The 20,491-nt window shown below is 31.4% G+C and overlaps 1 protein-coding gene across 1 annotated transcript; it reads right to left on the bottom strand.

Moving 5' to 3' along the window:
- Positions 1–1,602: 1,602 nt before the first annotated feature.
- LOC111708252 (uncharacterized) lies at positions 1,603–20,425 on the bottom strand. The gene is made up of 15 exons (XM_023481573.1): positions 20,420–20,425; positions 20,314–20,318; positions 20,035–20,164; positions 19,204–19,341; positions 9,049–9,099; positions 8,738–8,961; positions 7,446–7,513; positions 7,108–7,168; positions 6,565–6,617; positions 6,143–6,211; positions 5,351–5,396; positions 5,114–5,189; positions 4,417–4,511; positions 3,771–3,872; positions 1,603–1,890 (listed from the first exon to the last, which is right to left on the bottom strand). The coding sequence occupies exons 1-15, from the start codon at positions 20,423–20,425 to the stop codon at positions 1,803–1,805; spliced, it is 1,212 nt and encodes a 403-aa protein (XP_023337341.1). The 3' UTR covers positions 1,603–1,802.
- Between the last annotated feature and the right edge of the window lie 66 nt (positions 20,426–20,491).

The raw sequence follows: 20,491 nt of genomic DNA, 5'->3' as shown, positions 1-20,491 counted from the left end.
AGCCTTTTAGGAGTAAAATTGAAGTTATTCATAAGAAGCGGTCTCGATAATAACTAAAGTTTATGATCTATGTTCAGTCTTGAAGATGCGACTGAGAAAGTTGTTAAGTACAGTGATAACCAGAAAACAATGGAATAGGAAGACGACATTATAGCAATACTGAAGTGTATTTGATGGCTTTTCTAAGCAAATAGTTTTATCAGGCACTTATAAAATCAGTTATTTTGTGAAATGGGTCTGTTTACACTGCACAATTGCTGTGGTTCATGGTTATTAAACTTTTTAATATGAAAACTTGATTCTCAAAGTCGTTTTACTGTTCCAGAGTTTTCTGCTTATCACTGTACCAGAATTAAATGAAAGATGTAAAATCCTGGACCCCAGGATTTCTGAATTGGAGAGCACAATTGCAGAGCTTAAATAAAAGTTTCAGTTATCTGCGGAACAAATATCTTGTCTGCAAAAATCTGTCTTGGATATACTTTCCTGCTTCTTTACAATCTCATTAAGAAGATTTGACTGGTTTATATTGTCCTGAGACTGTAACGCCTGTGTCCGAATTTAATGAATTTAAGCCGCGTCTCAAATCCTCCAAAAACCGGTTTCAATTGAGCGCCGGCTTAAATCTTGAAAAGTTAAATACAATTATAAGTGGAACCAACCATATTTGAGCTGCGGCTTAATCTTAAGCTGCGGCTCAAATTCTTTAAATTCGGCCTCTGGCTAAAGAAAAAACGCCAAATCCAAAATCCGCAAGAAGGTTAGTAAACTAATATTGAACTCTCATCAGTGATAAACTTTAAAACAATTACAGGATTAATAATAAATTTTTGATTCAAGTGTTTGGTTTAAAGAATGAATTTTGGAAGCTTGGTTTAAGTTTTTGATGGTGAAAAATATTGAAAAGTTAGAATTATCAAAATTCTGCATTTAAAAAAAAAGAAAGTTATACCTGGATTGATACTGATCTAAAAGTATTTGTTGGAGTAGGGCATTTACTACATGTTCACCGCGATACAGTAAAAGATAAATTTGATACAAAATCCAGAAATCATAATTTACTAGCTGAAGTGCGGCGTTGCCCAGTAAATTTTAGAAGCACTTGAATTAAAATTAAATTATTTTTGAAAAAAAAATCATTTAAGAAAAATAAAATAATTTTTGAAAAAATAATTATATTTTTTGTAGCCTATGTAAATTTGGTCCAGCCGTTTGGCTAGTAATATACTATTATTTATATTTGAGCGAAGAGCTTTATTATAAGTTATTTGTATTCTGTTAACTGAAGTAAATAAATAAGTATAAAATGTATTTGAACTGTAGTAGGACTAGTAGGGTTTGAAACTACTCCTGAACACCCAGATCTGATAACTGTAGTGTGGATCGGAGTTTTCTCATCATGTTTTGGAGAGGATACAAGAACATCCAGCCATAGACTAAACAAAAATAATGATAATAATAATAATAATAATAATAATAATAATAATAATTATAATTACAATAACAATAATGATAATAATTATAATAATAATCATAATAATAATGATAATAATAATAACAATTATTATGATAATCTAAAATACGTCAGTTAAAAAAAAGAAATGTCTAAATGAATTTATTAACATAAAAGTAGAGATAAAAAATTCACAGTACACGCTAGCTTATGCGAAAATCTATTGACCGAAAATGCACAGAAGTTTTTGAAGCCTTAAAATGTAAATATGAAGTAAAACCAAAAGTCAAGGCCTAACGACACTAAAAAACTAAGTATATTCATAACGCATAATTTGCATGTAATGTGGTTATGATCCAACATAATATCCACAAAACATGACATTTTTTAGACCCTCGCCAAAATAATCCTCCAGATACAGGTCCATCCTGTCATTCCTGAAATATTATTATTAAAGTCAAAATAATTAATTCATACAATTTGTTTATTTCAGGCTCGTAGCTAGGAATTTTTCAAATGTTGACCAAAAAAATTGACAGCTTTTCCTAAACCTGGCTATATTTATATATTATATTTTATGTATAATTTAAATTTGTCCCCATAAAATTGTTACTTTTTGCTTTAAAATAGTCTATTAAAATTATTAATCTGATAGAAGAAGGGTAAAGTTTCTCAAATACAAAGAAATGATTAAAAACCCTATCATTTATAAGACAGGATATGCCCCCTAGCTATGGGCCTGGTTTATATAGACACCGGTCTTTTGAGTCAGGATTTGTCGATATAATCAAATTTAATGATATCACACAGCTTGTCCCAGAAAAACCAGCAGTGGTAGCTAGAGCCTCAATTTTAGACCAAAATTGACGATTTTGAACATTTTTGATATCTATTTAATAATTCTGAGATGGAATTTAAAGAATTTGAACCGCGGTTTAAATCTGCCAAAACCCAGTTTAAATTAAGCGCCGACTTAAATCTTAAAACATTTGATACAATTTTAAGTGGAACCAAGTCCAACCATATTTAAGCCGCGGCTTAAATTGAAACCGCCGCTCAAATCCTTTAAATTCGGCCACTGATCGAATAGTGTAGTTTAGAGCCTTTTAACAGCTCAAGGAAAATCTTGTTCAAGTTTGAAGTTTTGAAATTCCATGATCTCAATCCTTTATTCTGGTAAATTTTGCGTACTTTATAACACGTTCGTTCATGAATCATTTCCGGTTTGTTTTTGGCATACATTTTTTATCCGAGTCAAAATTTGGCAAGTGTAAGAAAAGCAAATGTTCACAGTTTGTCCAAATTTTGACCCTGAAAGAAACTGATGGCAAAAACCTATTTACTTAAAGGTTTTTAGATACAATTATTCATAGATATAACACTATGCACCTTTATGTTGTTTGCGCATGCATCCTCAACTTATTGATTTATATTAATGCTTACAAAAGACAATACTGATGCACACATTTTGATTATATTCTTTGTCATAGTGACCCAGTAAACATAATCTACAATATTGACTTGGAACAGTCTGAAAGGAAGGATGTTGCAACAAAATCTACAATATTAATTTGGAACAGTCTGAAAGGAAGGATGTTGCCACAAAATCTATAATATTGACTGGAACAGTCTGAAAGGAAGGATGTTGCCACAAAATCTATAATATTGACTGGAACAGTCTGAAAGGAAGGATGTTGCAACAAAATCTATAATATTGACTTGGAACAGTCTGAAAGGAAGGATGTTGCCACAAAATCTATAATATTGACTGGAACAGTCTGAAAGGAAGGATGTTGCCACAAAATCTATAATATTGACTGGAACAGTCTGAAAGGAAGGATGTTGCAACAAAATCTACAATATTAACTTGGAACAGTCTGAAAGGAAGGATGTTGCAACAAAACCTACAATATTGACCTGGAACAGTCTAGAAGAAAGGATATTGCAACAAAATCTATAATATTGACCTGGAACAGTCAAGAAGGAACAATGCTGTTACAAAATCTATAATATTGACCTGGAACAGTCTAGAAGGAACGATGCCGTTACAAAATCTATAATATTGACCTGGAACAGTTTAGAAGAAAGGATATTGCAACAAAATCTATAATATTGACCTGGAACAGTCTAGAAGAAAGGATTTTGCAACAAAATCTATAATATTGACCTGGAACAGTCTAGAAGGAACGATGCCGTTACAAAATCTATAATATTGACCTGGAACAGTCTAGAAGAAAGGATATTGCAACAAAATCTATAATATTGACCTGGAACAGTCTAGAAGAAAGGATATTGCAACAAAATCTATAATATTAACCTGGAACAGTCTAGAAGGAAGGATGCCGCAACAAAATCTAAATCTTGTCTTGAATCTGAACCCAAGCTTCGGGACATTCTTTTCTCTACTTTGCCATTTTTTCTAAATAGGTTTTTTATCCTTGCTTATATTATAAAGAACTGTCAACGTACAGTAAGACCAATAAAACCATGTAATATGATTACGACTGTTAGGCTTGAATTTCGATTTTAAATAGTTCAATGAACATGAAACACAGCAATAGTACAGGACACACAGACCTATTTTACTTAACTTAACAAATTAGTTTTCAAACAACTAGTAAACCTGATTGTTTTATAACAACATCAAATACACATAAGATTGCTTTAATGTCGTCTTCCCATTCCACAGTTTCATGAGTCTCACTGTATTTTGAAGTGATAATCTAATGACGATTATCTAGAAAACGAAAAACCAGCTTTCTAATGAATTTAATTCTTTTCTTTTTGGAATTTTACAAATTGTTTCTTGTCTATGGCGTCGAAATATTCGTGAGTAACTTTTTTCAATTGTCGCAGCGAAATGCTGTGAATTGTCTAATCAATGAAATAGACGATAAATAAAATAACTCAAACCAGAATCAAAAGGAAAAAATAATTTGATATTTTTTCTTGAGAATCTTTACCTAAGTAAAACTGTTGTTGGTCCGCATAAGCTTAAGCTTCCACATAAATCTGTTTCGTAGAAAACTTGAAAATTGTAAAATCCAGACTTAGGCACCTAACACATGCATTTAATGATTAAAAAACATTAAAATGTAAAAATTTTATAAATGTTCTGTTTCTGAAAAACAAAAATGCTCTATAATTTATCTGGAAATCTCTCTGCTCTATAATTTACCTGGAAACCTCCCTGTTCTATAATTTACTTGGAAATCTCTGTGCTCTATAATTTACCTGGAAACCTCCCTGCTCTATGATTTACCTGGAAATCTCCCTGCTCTATGATTTACCTGGAAATCTCCCTACTCTATAATTTACCTTGAAATCTCCCTGTTCTATAATTTACCTGGAAATCTCCCTGTTCTATAATTTACCTGGAAATCTCCCTGCTCTATAATTTACTTGGAAATCTCCCTNAAAATGTCCTATCTATGAAATGTCCGTCTATGGAATGTTCTGTCTATGGAATGTCCTATCTAAGAAATGTCTTGACTATGATGGAATGTCCTATTTATGAAAGGTCCTGTCTATGAAATGTCCCAATACCCTAGAAAAGATGGCCGCATAAATTGCTTAGCTCGTCTTGGCCTGCTCTATAATTTACCTGGAAATCTCCCTGCTCTATAATTTACCTGGAAATCTCCCTACTCTATAATTTACCTGGAAATCTCCCTGCTCTAAAGAAAACATCTTCCCTTTCTCAAACATAGTTTCCCGGTACATAATTCGAGATTTTCTGAATCAATTCATTCAAAAATTAATCTTTTAAAATGATTTCTTTTCATTTTTGAATTGCCAACAGCCAATTTATATAGATTTGTGATGGTAGTAATTTCCCACAAGTTTCCCCCCCAAACGTGTCCACTTATAAAATGTTCAATTGATTGATTGATTTTCCTTGTAGAAAATGCAGGAGTATTGGCACAGAATGCATCTGCTGCTCCTGAAAGTTTTAAGAAATTAAAAAAGGAAATAAACCCTTTTTTATTTTATCACAAATTGCCTTGAGAATGGTAGAGATTTAATTTTTTAATTCAATATTCGTGTATACGATTTAATGACTTTAGGCCCACCTAAATCTAAGGATCTTTTGATTTAAAAGACTTTTTATGAACAGCTAGAAATAAATTCATAATGATCTGATTCCTATTTCATCAGAACTACAAAGGTATCCAGAAAAAGTAATGTGAATGATTTCTTTAAGAAAATCAAAATTTGTTGGTCTTAAATTTTGTTTTAATATGTACCCTGAATACTTTCAGAAATATATCAATTATTTTCAAATCCTAAACAAAGCTTTTCATTAATAAGAAGGATCGAGGACGACAATCATTCTTCAGTTTTCTGGTTCGCACTGTAATTTTATGGTTCCCACTGTAATTTTATGGTTCCAACTGTAATTTTCTGGTTCCCACTGTAATTTTCTGGTTCCCAATGTAATTTTCTGGTTCCCACTGTAATTTTCTGGTTCCCACTGTAATTTTCTGGTCCTAACTGTAATTTTCTGGTTCCCACTGTAATTTTCTGGTGCCCACTGTAATTAAAATCAGCATAGAAGCCAAAAACTTTCATAGCAACGGTTAAACATGTAACTTTTACACTGTTTTGATTTAATTCAATTCCATTAAAAGTTATAAGGTTGTTTTTCTTCTTAACATCTTTTAGATCTGAATTCATCTTTTTTTTTACCATTTTGTAGAACATCAATTGTATTGGCATCAATCCCATCAGCAGATGTAGCTACTCGTTCCCCTACATCTAGACAAACATACATGATATTTGCTTGTCTGTTTAGCTACTCGTTCCCCTACATCTAGACAAACATACATGATATTTGCTTGTCTGTTTAGCTACTCGTTCCCCTACATCTAGACAAACATACATGATATTTGCTTGTCTGTTTAGCCCGTTAAAAGAGCTAAACCAATCGGTTCCAAATATTATGTGCCAACTCTGATGGACCATCAAAGTTTTACAATTTTGCCCTAAAAAAATGTCAACCTTTTATATCATTTATGAAAATTCAGCCATTTCATACTGATTAAAACTAAATGAACCCAGTTGAGCATGAATCTTAAAGATCATATAGCTTATAACTAGAGCAAATGTACCTTTCTCAGGTAGATTCTTATCATTTTCTAATTTCTTCTCTGCTTTTTCCAATCTTAAATCAGAATATTTACTGTTGTATTATGTAATCTCAACATAAAGAAGACGTTAGTTGGATGAGTTTGCTACCTCATACCACCTTTTTACACTAAAAGGGAGAAAAGCAAACGTGCTTGGTTGCACGTCAGAATTTTAAAACTGTTTTTCTATCGTCTAAAAGAATCTTATGAAAAAACATACTTTTTAATTTTAAAAGATATAATTTAACCAAAAATGAAATCAGTGAAAAATTTAAACGATAAACAAAAAAATCTTGTAAATGTTAAAATCAAAAGTTAAAATATCGATGGTTCACTCTATTGCTTTTATTTCAAGCTTGCTATTCACAAAACTTCCTTTATATCGTAGACTTAAAGATAAATTTTATAAAACTATTACAATTTTTGCCCTTGGCCCCCTGACAAAATATCTTTTTGCATCAATAGCTTGGTAAGATCAACATTTTCCTATTATCACTTCAATGATTTCTAGAAATATTTAAGTTCCTAGTTTTTAAATCACAAACTACGCTAGGTAATCCACTTCCGGTCCTAGCAGTCGGACATCCTAGTCATCAGATTTATATATAGATAGATAGATAGATAGATAGATAGATAGATAGATAGATAGATAGATAGATAGATAGATAGATAGATAGATAGATATATAGATAGATAGATAGATATATAGAAAGAAATCATAATGCATTATAATAATAATGTTTATCATATGAATGATAATAATAATAAAGACATTATTAATTTCATAGTAATAAGAACAACATTCTAATACTAATTTAGAATAATAATAATAATAGTTATGAAAATAATAATAATAAACTTACTAAATTCCAAAATATTTCTCCAAAATAGAGAATTTGAAGATTCCAATTGGTTTTCTAAGTTGAACAATCTAAATGATAAATATTTTTTGAAATTATAAATACTTATTTTTTATCACTGACCCAATTGTTAAAACAAATTTAGATCAGAATCTGATAAATAATAGCGTAGAAAAGGTGTTGGGACATTTCATAGCTAGACAGAGTGAAATTTTCATAGATAGGCAACACTTCCATTTTTAAGAAGTACCAGGCTTTTAGGACGCTTCGCGCCCGTCTTCTATTTCAATTGTGAACATTTTCTCTTTGTATCCATTGTAAAACAAAAACAAACAAAAATTTTGCAATTTCGTGGATTTCCAAATTTTTAAAATTCAGATTTTGTTTGAGGCAAATTCTTTATAATTCGATCATTCATAAACCTTTCCTGGGGTTATGTGAGTTCCCATAAAAAAATATGGGCCCGATCGGTTCGACCATTTTTGCGTTTATTGGATACAAACAAACAGACAATCGAAGTATTTATATAGATAAATATGAAATATTTTCTATAAATCTTCTACTCTTATCTATGAAATGTTCGTTCTATGAAAAATGTCCTGTCCATGGAATTTCCTATCTATGGAATGTCCTGTCTATGGAATGTCCGTCTAAGGAAAGTTCTGTCTATGGAATGTCCTATCTAAGAATTGTCTTGACTATGATGGAATGTCCTATCTATGAAATGTCCTGTCTATAAAATGTCCTATCTATGAAATGTCCGTCTATGGAATGTTCTGTCTATGGAATGTCCTATCTAAGAAATGTCTTGACTATGATGGAATGTCCTATTTATGAAAGGTCCTGTCTATGAAATGTCCCAATACCCTAGAAAAGATGGCCGCATAAATTGCTTAGCTCGTCTTGGCTTTTATAGAGAAAGGCTGCATCCGCGAGCATCGTATCTCTATTTTCAGCAGGATAATATGTAATGTTCCTTTAATTTTGATTTTCGCTAACTGATGAAAGGTTCAGGTAGCCATTTTCCTTTTCTATACTTGTACTAAAGGGATTGTAACTTTAATTTTCGTTGACACTCCGTTAGGAATAAATCTCAGTTTTGCAGAAGAAAAAATCATCAATATTTTGTTGTTTTTTAATTTTTTTTATTTTACCTTGGTACAAAAAAACTATTTATCAACAGAATCCAGAAATAAAGATTTATTACAAGAGGGATTAAACCCTGAATCTAATTATGCTGTAATAATTTTTATAAACATAATTTTTTGTTTAAAAATTAGTTAAAAAATATTTTCCTAGTTTTAAAATTTTCATTTTGATCCGAGCTAGACGATGGAGGTTTTGGATTTGTTTGTGGAGGCTGGGAGCTATCAACTGGAGGTCGAGAGCTAGTTGAAGGAGGTTGGGAACTAGGAATTGTAGGACGAGAGCTAGATGGTGAAGGTTGCGAGGTTGGTGATGGCTGGTTTGAGGACAAAGTTCTAATATCATTTTGTATTTGTCCCACTGAAGATTTGAACTAAAAAAGAACTTGTTTATATTTTAGAAAATGAGGCAATTATTGTTTTGATAATTTTTGCAATATAAAAAAACCCGGTTTTAATACCTGTGATATCTGGTGAACAAGGAACCGGTTTTGTGTTTCAAGACTTTTCACCTGAAATGAGAGAGGTTTGCGGATTTTAAGGAATTCTAAATCTAAATCAATTAATTAATTCAGTGCACTAAAGGGACTGTCAACGTATTTGAAAATACCTTTGCTGCTTGCATTTAAAGAGCTACAGATGTACAATTTAAAGCTGTAACAGACCTTCCTCTAAGTAATGATGATTATATTATCGCAATTTTTCTATTTAAAAAATACATATAATCTTTAAATGATCTTCCAATCATCAATTTTCAGAAATATTCGTTATTTCAGCACAAACAAAGGATTTCAAAATACGTCTACGGTCCCTTTAATATAATATGTCTACAGTCCCCTTAATATAAATACGTCTACGGTCCCTTTAATATAAATATGTCCACGGTCCCTTTAATATAAATACGTCTTCGGTCCCTTTAATATAAATACTTCTACGGTCCCTTTAATATAAATAAGTTTACGGTCCCTTTAATCTTAATACGTCTACGGTCCCTTTACTATAAATACGTCTACGGTCCCTTTAATATTAATACGTCTACGGTCCCTTTAATATAAATACTAGACTAGATGAATTTTGTACATTTGTCTATGAAGTATCATTCTTTGTGGTTATACCTGTATTATTATAAACTCTTTTTAAATTTTGCAATAAAAAACGCAGATTACAGCTTCAAAAATGTACTAAGAATTCTGCAGATTTTGAAAACAAAATTATAATTTATTACGTAAAATAAAATTTTTAGAATATCGGGATTATTATGCATTAAATTTTAATCCGTAAAAATTTTAGTTTAATTATCAATAATTTATATGTAGATATTAACCTTCGTTGTTTTTTTATTTGTTTCCGGTTTGTAAATCAAACAATTATGATTCTATTGAAATTGTAGAAGTTTGAGAATTAATTTGTGAGTACTTTTATTTTATTTCATTTTTGGGGCAATGAGATCTAATTTATGTATAAAAAAAACTTTCAAAAACAAAGTCATCAGTATTTTTGTCGATAGTGCATTCATTTCCCTAGAAAGGGATGTGTCGTTTGGTGTACCGTCCTGTTTTGCCGTCCATAATCTGTAAGTGTACTGTACATGTACATTGTACAATCTGATCGTGCTGCCAAAAAGTCGGCCCCGGAACTTCGATTGAACTCGAGTTTTTAGTGAGAGTGTAAGTTTTTATTTTGTAGTGTCACGTGTAAGGACAGCTTATAGGAACTACATATTAACATTGTAAACAATAATAAGAGTTAAGAACTGGGCTCGTTTTTTAACATTTTAAACAGGACTATAATGACTGAAGAATTGGATATATGATCAGATGAAATAAAAAAAAATCGATTAATAGATATGTAATTAGATAGTTAGATATATTGATAGATAGATAGATAGATAGATAGATAGATAGATAGATAGATAGATAGATAGATAGATAGATAGATAGATATATAGATGGATAGATGGATAGATAGATAGATAGATAGATTATCAAATAGATAGGTAGATCATCAAATAGATAGATAGATTATCAAATAGATAGATAGATTATCAAATAGATAGGTAGAATTATCAAATAGATCTGTAGATAGATGATTATAGAAGGTCACTCTGAAAACTGTTCCTGTTTAATTATTACAGAATAGTGGATTTCCAGTCTCCAATGTCATATTACAGGATATGTTCTATTATGAATTATATTAGGTATAGATATAATACACACATTAGAATAAAAATATTTGTAGTAAAGTGACCTTTCAATAAAATACAAGAGTGCCATCAATGATTCGCAGTACTACCGTTACTGCATCTCAAAAATTCTACATTTTGTGTTTTGATATATGCATTACAGTACAGTTCTAATTATCCCTCTAGTACAGTTTGTTTTTAGATATATGCATTACAGTACAGTTCTAATTATCCCTCTAGTACAGTTTGTTTTTAGATATATGCATTACAGTACAGTTATATTTATTCCTCCTGTACAGTTTGTTTTTAGATATATGCATTACAGTACAATTATATTTATTCCTCCTGTACAGTTTGTATTTAGATATATTGTTACCATTTAAGAGTGGTCGAAAATAAAGGAAATGTAAAGCTTGAAACTGATGTGAGAAAGTCTAGAGTATAGGAAAAAATATGTTTACAACATAAAAAAAAGAACAAATGATGGTTGATACTAATGAATTGAAGAAAGCGGAAGCTCTCTGGCAGACTCTCCGCCTTTCTTCCGCCTCATTCAACAGGTTAATCTTCCTCCTTTCGATTCTTTGTGATTACTAACTCTATTTCGGTTTTAGCCCAGGCCGATCCTATTTCCTCCTCCCTCGTAGTTCAAGCCGTGGTTCATCAGTTATACACAAGGAGCCTTACCATTCGTCCCACTGCTATCCATTGACTACAGTTTATTTACAAGCAAGCCTCTCTCTATGCTTACAATATGTAGTACCGTACAGCTTTATTTATCCTTTTAACTGTACATTTTGTATTTAGGTATATGCAGTATTGCATAATTCTATTTATCCCTCCTGTGCAGTTTATATTTAGATGTAAGCAGTATAGTGCAGTTATACTTTTCTTCTTAACTGTACTGTGAACAGTTTGTATTTAGATATATGCAGTACAGTACAGTTTTAATTATCCATATAACTGTACAGTTTGTATATTCAGTATACTATAATTTTAATTATCCTTCAACTTTACAGTTTGTATTTAGATATATGCAGTACAGTATAGTTCTAATTATCCTTCTAACTGTACAGGATGTATTTAGATATATGCAGTACAGTACAGTTCTATTTATCTCTCCTGTACAGATGGTATTTAGACATATGTAGTACAGTACTACTGTACAGTGTGTATTTAGGTATATGCAGAACTGCATAATTCTATTTAGCCCTCCTGTACAGTTTGTATTTATATATATGCAGTATTGTACAGTTATATTTTTCTTCTTAACTGTACTGTGTACAGTCGTATTTAGATATATGCTGTACTGTACAGTTCTAATCATCCTCCTAACTGTACATGATGTACATGCCCAAACTGAAACCACAGGTAACAAAAACGAGAAAAAAATCTAATCTGATTTGCTGAACGAACGAAGAAATTATACTTTGTTAAACCCATGAGCCGACCCACCACACCGTGTTATATTGTAACAATAACTTATCAAAATTGACCATGCATGTTTTTGTAAAACAAAAAGAGAATTTTTATAATATTTTCAGGCATTGAATCAACCACTGGGGCTCCAACCAGGTATTTATTTGTAACACATTTTTATATCTAGAGCCTATTTTCTTAAATATTATAGATCCTGCACAAAGGAATTGAATTTTCGCTACAAACTACGATGTTATAATGATGGTGCACTAATGTTTCAGTAGAAGTAAATATTTCCATTCAGTGCCGATTTAAGGATTTATCTCTAATTGGATAATGAGATAGATAGAAAGATAGATGTTACCGCCACGCAATTTCTATTTATAGTTTGGAATGTAGATTAGAAAATAAAAATTCCTTTATTCCGAAAACCAGTATTTTTTGTTCTAAAGAGTTTTGCTCAGAAACAAAGTTTCACATTTGTTCTTTTTACGCTTTGGTGCTTTAAAGGTAGATGAGTTTTACAAGTAGCTCAGTTATATAATAACTTCATTGTTAAGTTGAGATTAGAGCATTTATTGCTAACGTTGTAAAACACCTTAAATACGTAATTTAAAGTAAACCTCCCAATGAGAGAGTTGCATGCGATCACTTTACCCCTTTATCTGTGCAACAATGAGGAAGATAACTCGTCGTTTCTCTATCTTGCATAGTGGCGAATTCTGTGATGGCCTTTTTTGATTCTGCTTCATAATTCGCAAGTCAAGTTTATTTTAAAACCACGATTCAAAATGACCAACTTTCATATTAAAATTCAGGGATATAATCATATTTTTGAGGTACCATTGTGAATTGGACATTTTTAACTAGAGGGCCACTTAAAATAGCATCTACACTTCCTTTAAACGATTTATTTAGTGGAGCTGTAACGACCCCTGTTGTTTTAACCACCACTTCAGCATCATTTATAACAACCACAACCGCTACAGAACCTACTTTTGTTGTAACTACAGATTTTATTTTCTCTACCGCAGGGTTGTCAACAACAAACAGTCAGGGACCAGGTACTTGAGTTTGGAATAAATGTAGACACAAAATCATATATCAGTCAGCTATGAACTCATTAAAAAATGTCATTTCTAAGCATTAAGTAAATTTTGATTTTAGATTTTTATTCAGAATTTTTTGTTGTAAATAATAATTTCAGGAACTGAATTGGTGGACATTTTGTTTTTAATTCCACTTCTTCTTGAACTTCTTCAACCGCTGATTAATCCACCAACAACACCAACCACAACAACATCAACCACAACAACAACAGCTACAACTACTACTCACCCTCGGTACACGACAACACAACAAACTTCAAAAGAAAGAATAATTAAAAAGAATTGAGTTCTTAAAACAAGCTCTGATTTTCTCTTCTCTTTATCTCTGCAACCCGATGCTGTAGACCTTTGATATTTCAAACTATAAATTTTGTTAGATTTAATAGTCTAAGTTTGGCTTGAAGGTTTAAACCATTAGGTTGCATAGATATAGGGATGAGAAAATTTTGTGGCAAAAACTTATAAAGATGTACACGTTCTTACAAATAATACCAAAGGTTTTATGGTTTAAAAAATCTGGAACAAAATAAACTTTCTGTGACTTAAAAAATTGGATAAAAAATAAATTAATAGTGATTTTTCAGATACAGACCGGGATTTGGGATTCCACCTCTATACGGGGCTTACTTTGATCCTTTCATTGCAGGTTATAAATCTGAATTTTTTAACTTTTAAACAGGACTGTACTTTAAACAGGACTGTACTTTAAACAGGACTGTACTTTAAACAAGACTGTTCTTTAAACAAGAATGGTTTAGATATTCATGTTTTTGTTTTTAAAACTTCATTAAAAAATGCATTTCTTGCTTTAAAACAATGGAGAAATTATCAGAATGAAAAATTTTTTAACCCAGAAAATGGCATCCACATTTTTGATCCGATTTAAGTTTCAATGATATAAAAGTGAGGCCTGGGTGCCTCCTCCTGGACAAATTGCTTTGAATGTGTGCGTCCTCTGTTCCAATTTTTATTATCATTGCCTGGTAGAAAGAGGGCACCAACCCTATTTTAATATTTTTATCATTTCTAAAATATTTTTCAGTTCCTTGGTTTTATGATTTTGCTTACTACGACACGTTCTACCCTGTTGGTCCCCTCTACCCTCTGAACCCTCTCCTCTCACCGCTTCTCAGATCAAAAACCAAATCAAAAAAAGAGCAAAAGTCTGTTCCAAACTCAGAAAAATCTCTGACTAAGTCAGCCATGGAAGGAGGTCTAAAATATTCAGCTAAATCATCGAATTCAACAGAAACTAAAATTTTCTATCTCAGCCCAGAGGTGAAATCAAAACTGAAAAAAGTCCTTGAATACAAAAAACCTATTTCATCCCAAAAATCTGTAGCAACCAGAAAATCTGCAGCATCCACGAAATCTGCAGAATCCACGAAATCTACAGCATCCACGAAATCTATAGCATCTGAGAAAGCTAAATCAAATCAACCCTCTTTAGTTGAAAAATTCAAGTCTGCGTTTAAAAACAGAAAAAAAGGGTTTCCTACCCCACACAATCATACCTTTCATTTTTCACCCAATTCCACAATAGCTAAAAATGTTCAAGATATGTATAAAAGTAAGATACAACAGGCAAAATCAAGAACTTATCAATCTAACAGAAAAATTCCAATAAAAAGTCAAGCAAACCAAGTCTCCAGAAATAACACTTTATCCATTTCATCGAATCTGAAAGAGAAGTATAAAGGTTTATTGTCACTTATGAAAAATAAGTTTAATCAAGATAAAAACACAACAACAACAATAACGAAAAAGTTTCCCAAGAAAACATCTGTAAAAGTAAAAACCAAGAAAAAATCTGTCAAAAAAGATAAAAAGGAAAAACCTAAGAAGAAGGTTCCCAAGAAATCTACGACTAAAAAACAAGCCACTGACAAATTAACGACTAAAGGAACGACTAAAGTAACGACTAAAGGAACGACAAAGGGAACGAAAAAAGGAACGAATACCAAGACCAAGGTTTCAAAACGAAAACGTCCCGAGGGTTGGTCTAGTTTTGTATCCCGTATCCCGGAAAAATTAGAGTTTACCAAAGCCGTTCAGATACCAGGAAAACAAGAAACAGGTCAAATATTTTTTATTATTTTTTTGTTTCTAGTGTAAATGGGCTTCCTATTCTAATACTAGTTTCCTATTCTAATCCTGGTTTCCTATTCTAGTCGTGGTTTCCAGTTCTGATACTGGTTTCCTATTCTAATCTTGGTTTCCTATTCTAATCCTGGTTTTCTATTCTAATCCTGGTTTCCTCTTCTAATCCTGGTTTCCTATTCTAATCCTGGTTTCCTATTCCAATCCTGGTTTCCTATTCTAATCCTGGTTTCCTATTCTAGTCCTGGTTTCCTCTTCTAATCCTGGTTTCCTGTTCTAAGGATGGGTTCCTATTCCAATCCTGGTTTCCTATGTTAGTCTTGGTTTCCTTTTCTAGTCGTGGTTTCCTATTCTAATCCTGGTTTCCTATTCTAATCCTGGTTTCCTATTCTAGTCGTGGTTTCCTATTCTAATCCTGGTTTCCTCTTCTAAATCTGGTTTCCTATTCTAATCTTGGTTTCTTATTCCAATCCTGGTTTCCTATGTTAGTCCTGATTACCTTTTCTAGTCGTGGTTTCCTATTCTAGTCGTGGTTTCCTATTCTAGTCGTGGTTTCCTATTCTAGTCGTGGTTTCCTATTCTAATCCTGGTTTCCTATTCTAGTCCTGGTTTCCAGTACTGATGCTAGAACGGAGCTAAAAGTTGAGTTTAAAGGGAAAGTATACACTGTACCAACACGGTTCCTTTTCATACAGGTAAATAATCTGGTAGATAATCCCTTTATATGTGGTGTATTTACAAGGTTGCCCAACAAGAATAAGACTTTTGAGACGGAATTCATACTTTCTGCTTCCTTATATTTATTATTCCTTATATTCATTATTCATTATATTCATTATTCCTTATATTCATTATTCCTTATATTCATTTTTCCTTAAATTCATTATTCCTTATATTCATTATTCCTTATATTCGTTATTCCTTTTATTCATTATTCCTTGTATTCATTATTTCTTATATTCATTATACCTTATATTCATTATTCCTTATATTCATTGTTCCTTAAATTCATTATTCCTAACATTCATTATTTCTTATATTCATTATTTCTTATATTCATTATACCTTACATTCATTATTCCTTGTATTCATTATTCCTTAAATTCATTATTCCTAACATTCATTATTCCTTATATTCATTATTCCTTACATTCATTATTCCTTATATTAATTATTCCTTATATTAATTATTCCTTAAATTCATTATTCCTAACATTCATTATTCCTAACATTCATTATTCCTTATATTCATTATTCCTTACATTCATTATTCCTTATATTCATTATTTCTTATACTCATTTTTCCCTGCCCTGTCATTAAATAAGCCATTAAATTTAACTTTAAGATTGTTATATCTTAAAATTTTCAGGTCGTCTTTACTATCTCATATCATTTGTGGGTAACTTTGGTGTTTGTATGTGCGTTGTTAAAAGTGATTTCTTAGCAATGTTCCCTCATTTTGTACGTCATCATTTTGCGTCCTTACCATGCGTTCTCTTTATTAAAGTACCCTGACAAGAGTTTTCTCGTTAGTTTGTTTGAGTAAGCAACAGAGAAAGTTGAGAAATGTCGTCAGCTAATATGAGATAAGGGAAAAGGGAAACTTTGAAACTTTCGAGTTAAACTCTAGTATACTGGAGAGCAAAATTTGATTTAAACTCGAGTACTGTAGAGAAAAAGTTGAGTTAAACTAGAGTAATGGAGAGCAAAAGATGAGTTAAACTAGAGTACTGGAGAGCAAAAGTTAAGTTAAACTCGAGAAAAGGAGAGCAAAACTTTGAAACTTTCGAGTTAAACTCCATTATACTGGAGGGCAAAAGTTAAGTTAAACTCGAGTACTGTTGGGCAAAAGTTGAAATAAACTAGAGTAATGGAGAGCAAAAGTTGAGTTAAACTATAGTACTGGATAGCAAAAGTTAAGTTAAACTCGAGTACTGTAGAGCAAAAGTTAAGTGAAACCCGCGTAATGGAGAGAAAAAGTTATTTTAAACTCGAGTACTGTAGAGCAAAAGTTGAGTTAAACTAGAGTAATGGAGGGTAAAATTTAAGTTAAACTAGAGTACTGTAGAGCAAAAGTTGAGTTAAACTAGAGTACTGGAGAGCAAAAGTTGAGTCGAACTTTAGGGAGAGCAAAAGTTGAAAACTGTAGAGTAAAAGTAGACTTAAACTCGATTACTGGAGAGCAACAGTTGATTTACGCTTGAGTACCGGAGAGCAAATGTTGAGTCAAATTCATATTTCTGTTTGTTGGGTAGAGGTATATTTCTAACATCTATTTCTTTTTTTTATTTGAAAATTTTTATGATTTTTTTTAGGGCCGAAGACAGAAACTGGTGTGAATCTGCTTTGTTTTTATAATAACTGCCTGTATAGTGTAGGTGGTCTTAACTATATGTGCGTTGTATGTACATATAAACTTTAGTTATTAGTACTACATACATCTGATCCTAGGCATGTTTATACTATACACAATGTTCATAAAATTATCGTTATTATTTATTTAGTATTGACATAAAGTGCTCATTAGTGAGTTTAATACTTGTTAAAATAAAATATTTTGATAATAATTCTTATATTTGATATAATATATTATGGTCTAATCCATACAACTCATTTTCCACCCCCCATGATTTTGCCCTTAGAGTTGAGATCATAGATAAAGATAGATTGCGCATAAGACGACATTTTTCCTCTTTAAAGATATAAATGTACAGAGATGTTTTAAAGATATTCCTATTATATAGATTAACTAGGTCGGTTGTGAACATTGGCTGTTCTTATGTCATTGAGTACTTGTGGTGTACATGATTTCTGTAAAAAGAAATTTAAGTTAGTTTAGTCTTTCTCATGGCCTTCTTCAATTCTCGTCAATATGATATATTGCTCAGTGAAATAATTTGATATTCTCAAAATAAAATTCACTCCTGAGTGGTTTAATAATTATGAAATCCGTTAAAACACCAAACCACCCCGCTTATCATTAAAGTACACTTTGACCCCTAGAAGTATGAGTTCGCGGACTGTACAATTCTTGGTGATTTTGCGTACATAAGCTATCTATGTTTATTTATTTATCTATGGTTGAGATACATATAAGACCTCTAACTTTAATGGAAGGGTGCGAGTTAGGTTTTTAAAAAAAAGTTTTAAAAATTCGTCGCAAAAAAAGGTTGAAAAATAGTTATTTTTACCTTTGACACATGTTATCACCCATTTGTCAAGGGCTTTTCAAAAAATAAGAATTAGATCTGTAGATTTATATTTTTTGACTATTTCGAAACAAATGTTGGCAACAGTTTTTTTTTACAAAGTAAGTTGAAAAAGGAAAGAATTGGTGTAAGTCATTTTCAATTTCTAAAGAAAAAACTCAGCGTGATAGGGTTAATAGAGTTAATATCGAGCAAAATTCTAAACTCTTTTTTTAAATTCTAATGTAACGAATAAGTAAAGTAAAGACCAACTGAAATGCAACTGTAAACGAATAATAAACAAAACATTGTTAAAAAAATATAAAATGTGTAAAAAAAAAAGAGTGTGTACACTCGAGTGGCTCTTAATCCTAAGTGTTGCATGTCCGATTCATTCCGTGCTAGATTTTGACAATTCCTTCAAGTTTCTTTGCAGAAAAGGGCCGAAAAAAACTTTCAAAAAGAAACTACAAATGAAAATAGTAAGTAGTAAGAATATCTCTTTATTTCATTAGTTCTTGTTTGATTGGACAAAGGTTTAAAGCTTACCGTTGTGAATCAGAAGTGTCACTCAATAAACAGAGGGTCCCATGAATTTACAGTCCCTCTAAACTAACCTGATTTTGAAGATTGAAATAAGATTTCTCCACGATCTCGAACCTTCTCCTGAGTTTTGTGAACTCCACCAAGAGAGCGTTTAAGGCCAGGTTCTGCTGGGAGTCCACGGAGCTGAAACCTGCAGAAGAATCTAGAACCTATACAACAAAATTAGAGACAAAATAAAAAAACTCGCATTATTTGTTATAAACATTTCATAGAATTTTGTTCGTTGCTTTACAATAACTTGTTCTGGCGGGGAGGGGGGGGGGGGCTGAAAATATTATGAAATAAAACTTGAAAAATCACTGTTATAAAAAACCAGAATCACCATTTCTCTGATTGTAAAAACTATTTTACTTTTAATTTCTAGCGAAGAAATATATTAATGATTAGTGAAAAGTTATTAAACGCTGAACTAGAAAGGAATTGAGTCTTCGTCACAAACTAGGATTTTCTAATCTCTATATCTTTGTAATCAAATGCCGTAGACCTTAGATATTTCAAACTATGAATTCTGTTAGATGAAAAAATCCATGTTTGAAATATCAAAGGTTTACACCATCAGGTGGAAAAAATATAGGTATTAGAAAATCAGAGTTTGTTACAAAGATTTCAATTTCTTTGTAATTTTAAAAACGATCACCATAAGTGATCTTATTTGTTTCTCAAAAGTCGATCAATCTTTAGCAGGGTAAATTCTGGATATAATCTACATGATGATCAAAATACATCTTTAAAATAAATGTTATGAAGAAACTATAAGAAAAATTAGAATATAAGTTTAAGATGTAATAGACGTAAAAAGTGGGAGCCAACCATATTTATGTTAGAACGACGACATTTCATACCTGTCTAAGATCTTTCCATGGTTCCCGGAATATTTTGTAAACTTTCTCAAGTTTATCATCATGTCGTAGACCAATAACAAATTCATATTTTTTTAATTTGAAGAAGTGTTTGTGCGTTACANAAGTACCCCTCCCCCCAAGGAAAAATGGATTAAAAAAGAATTATTTCTCCAAAAATCTTCTTAAATAGCCAAGATAACTTAAATTTATTGAATAGCAAAGGTTTTTTAATTAAATTGAATAGTTACTGCTAAATTCATGAATATTATTATGGCCTACCATCTCTGTTTAGAAAATACACTATCTGATGGAGAAAATAAACTTTTAAGTTTCAGAAAAAAAGTTTTTAAAAATATATTCCCTGATTTCGATTTTTCCTCTTCACCATCATCAGCTGAGTTATCTGGTATTATTGTTTGATAAGATGCATCTTTAATGTTGTTAGTTGTGTACTCAG

This window comes from Eurytemora carolleeae, unplaced genomic scaffold (assembly GCF_000591075.1).
Source record: "Eurytemora carolleeae unplaced genomic scaffold, Eaff_2.0 scaffold842, whole genome shotgun sequence".
NCBI classification, from domain to species: domain Eukaryota; kingdom Metazoa; phylum Arthropoda; class Copepoda; order Calanoida; family Temoridae; genus Eurytemora; species Eurytemora carolleeae.
Note: the sequence above shows the minus strand (reverse complement) of the source record. Positions and strands in the feature narration are given on the sequence as shown.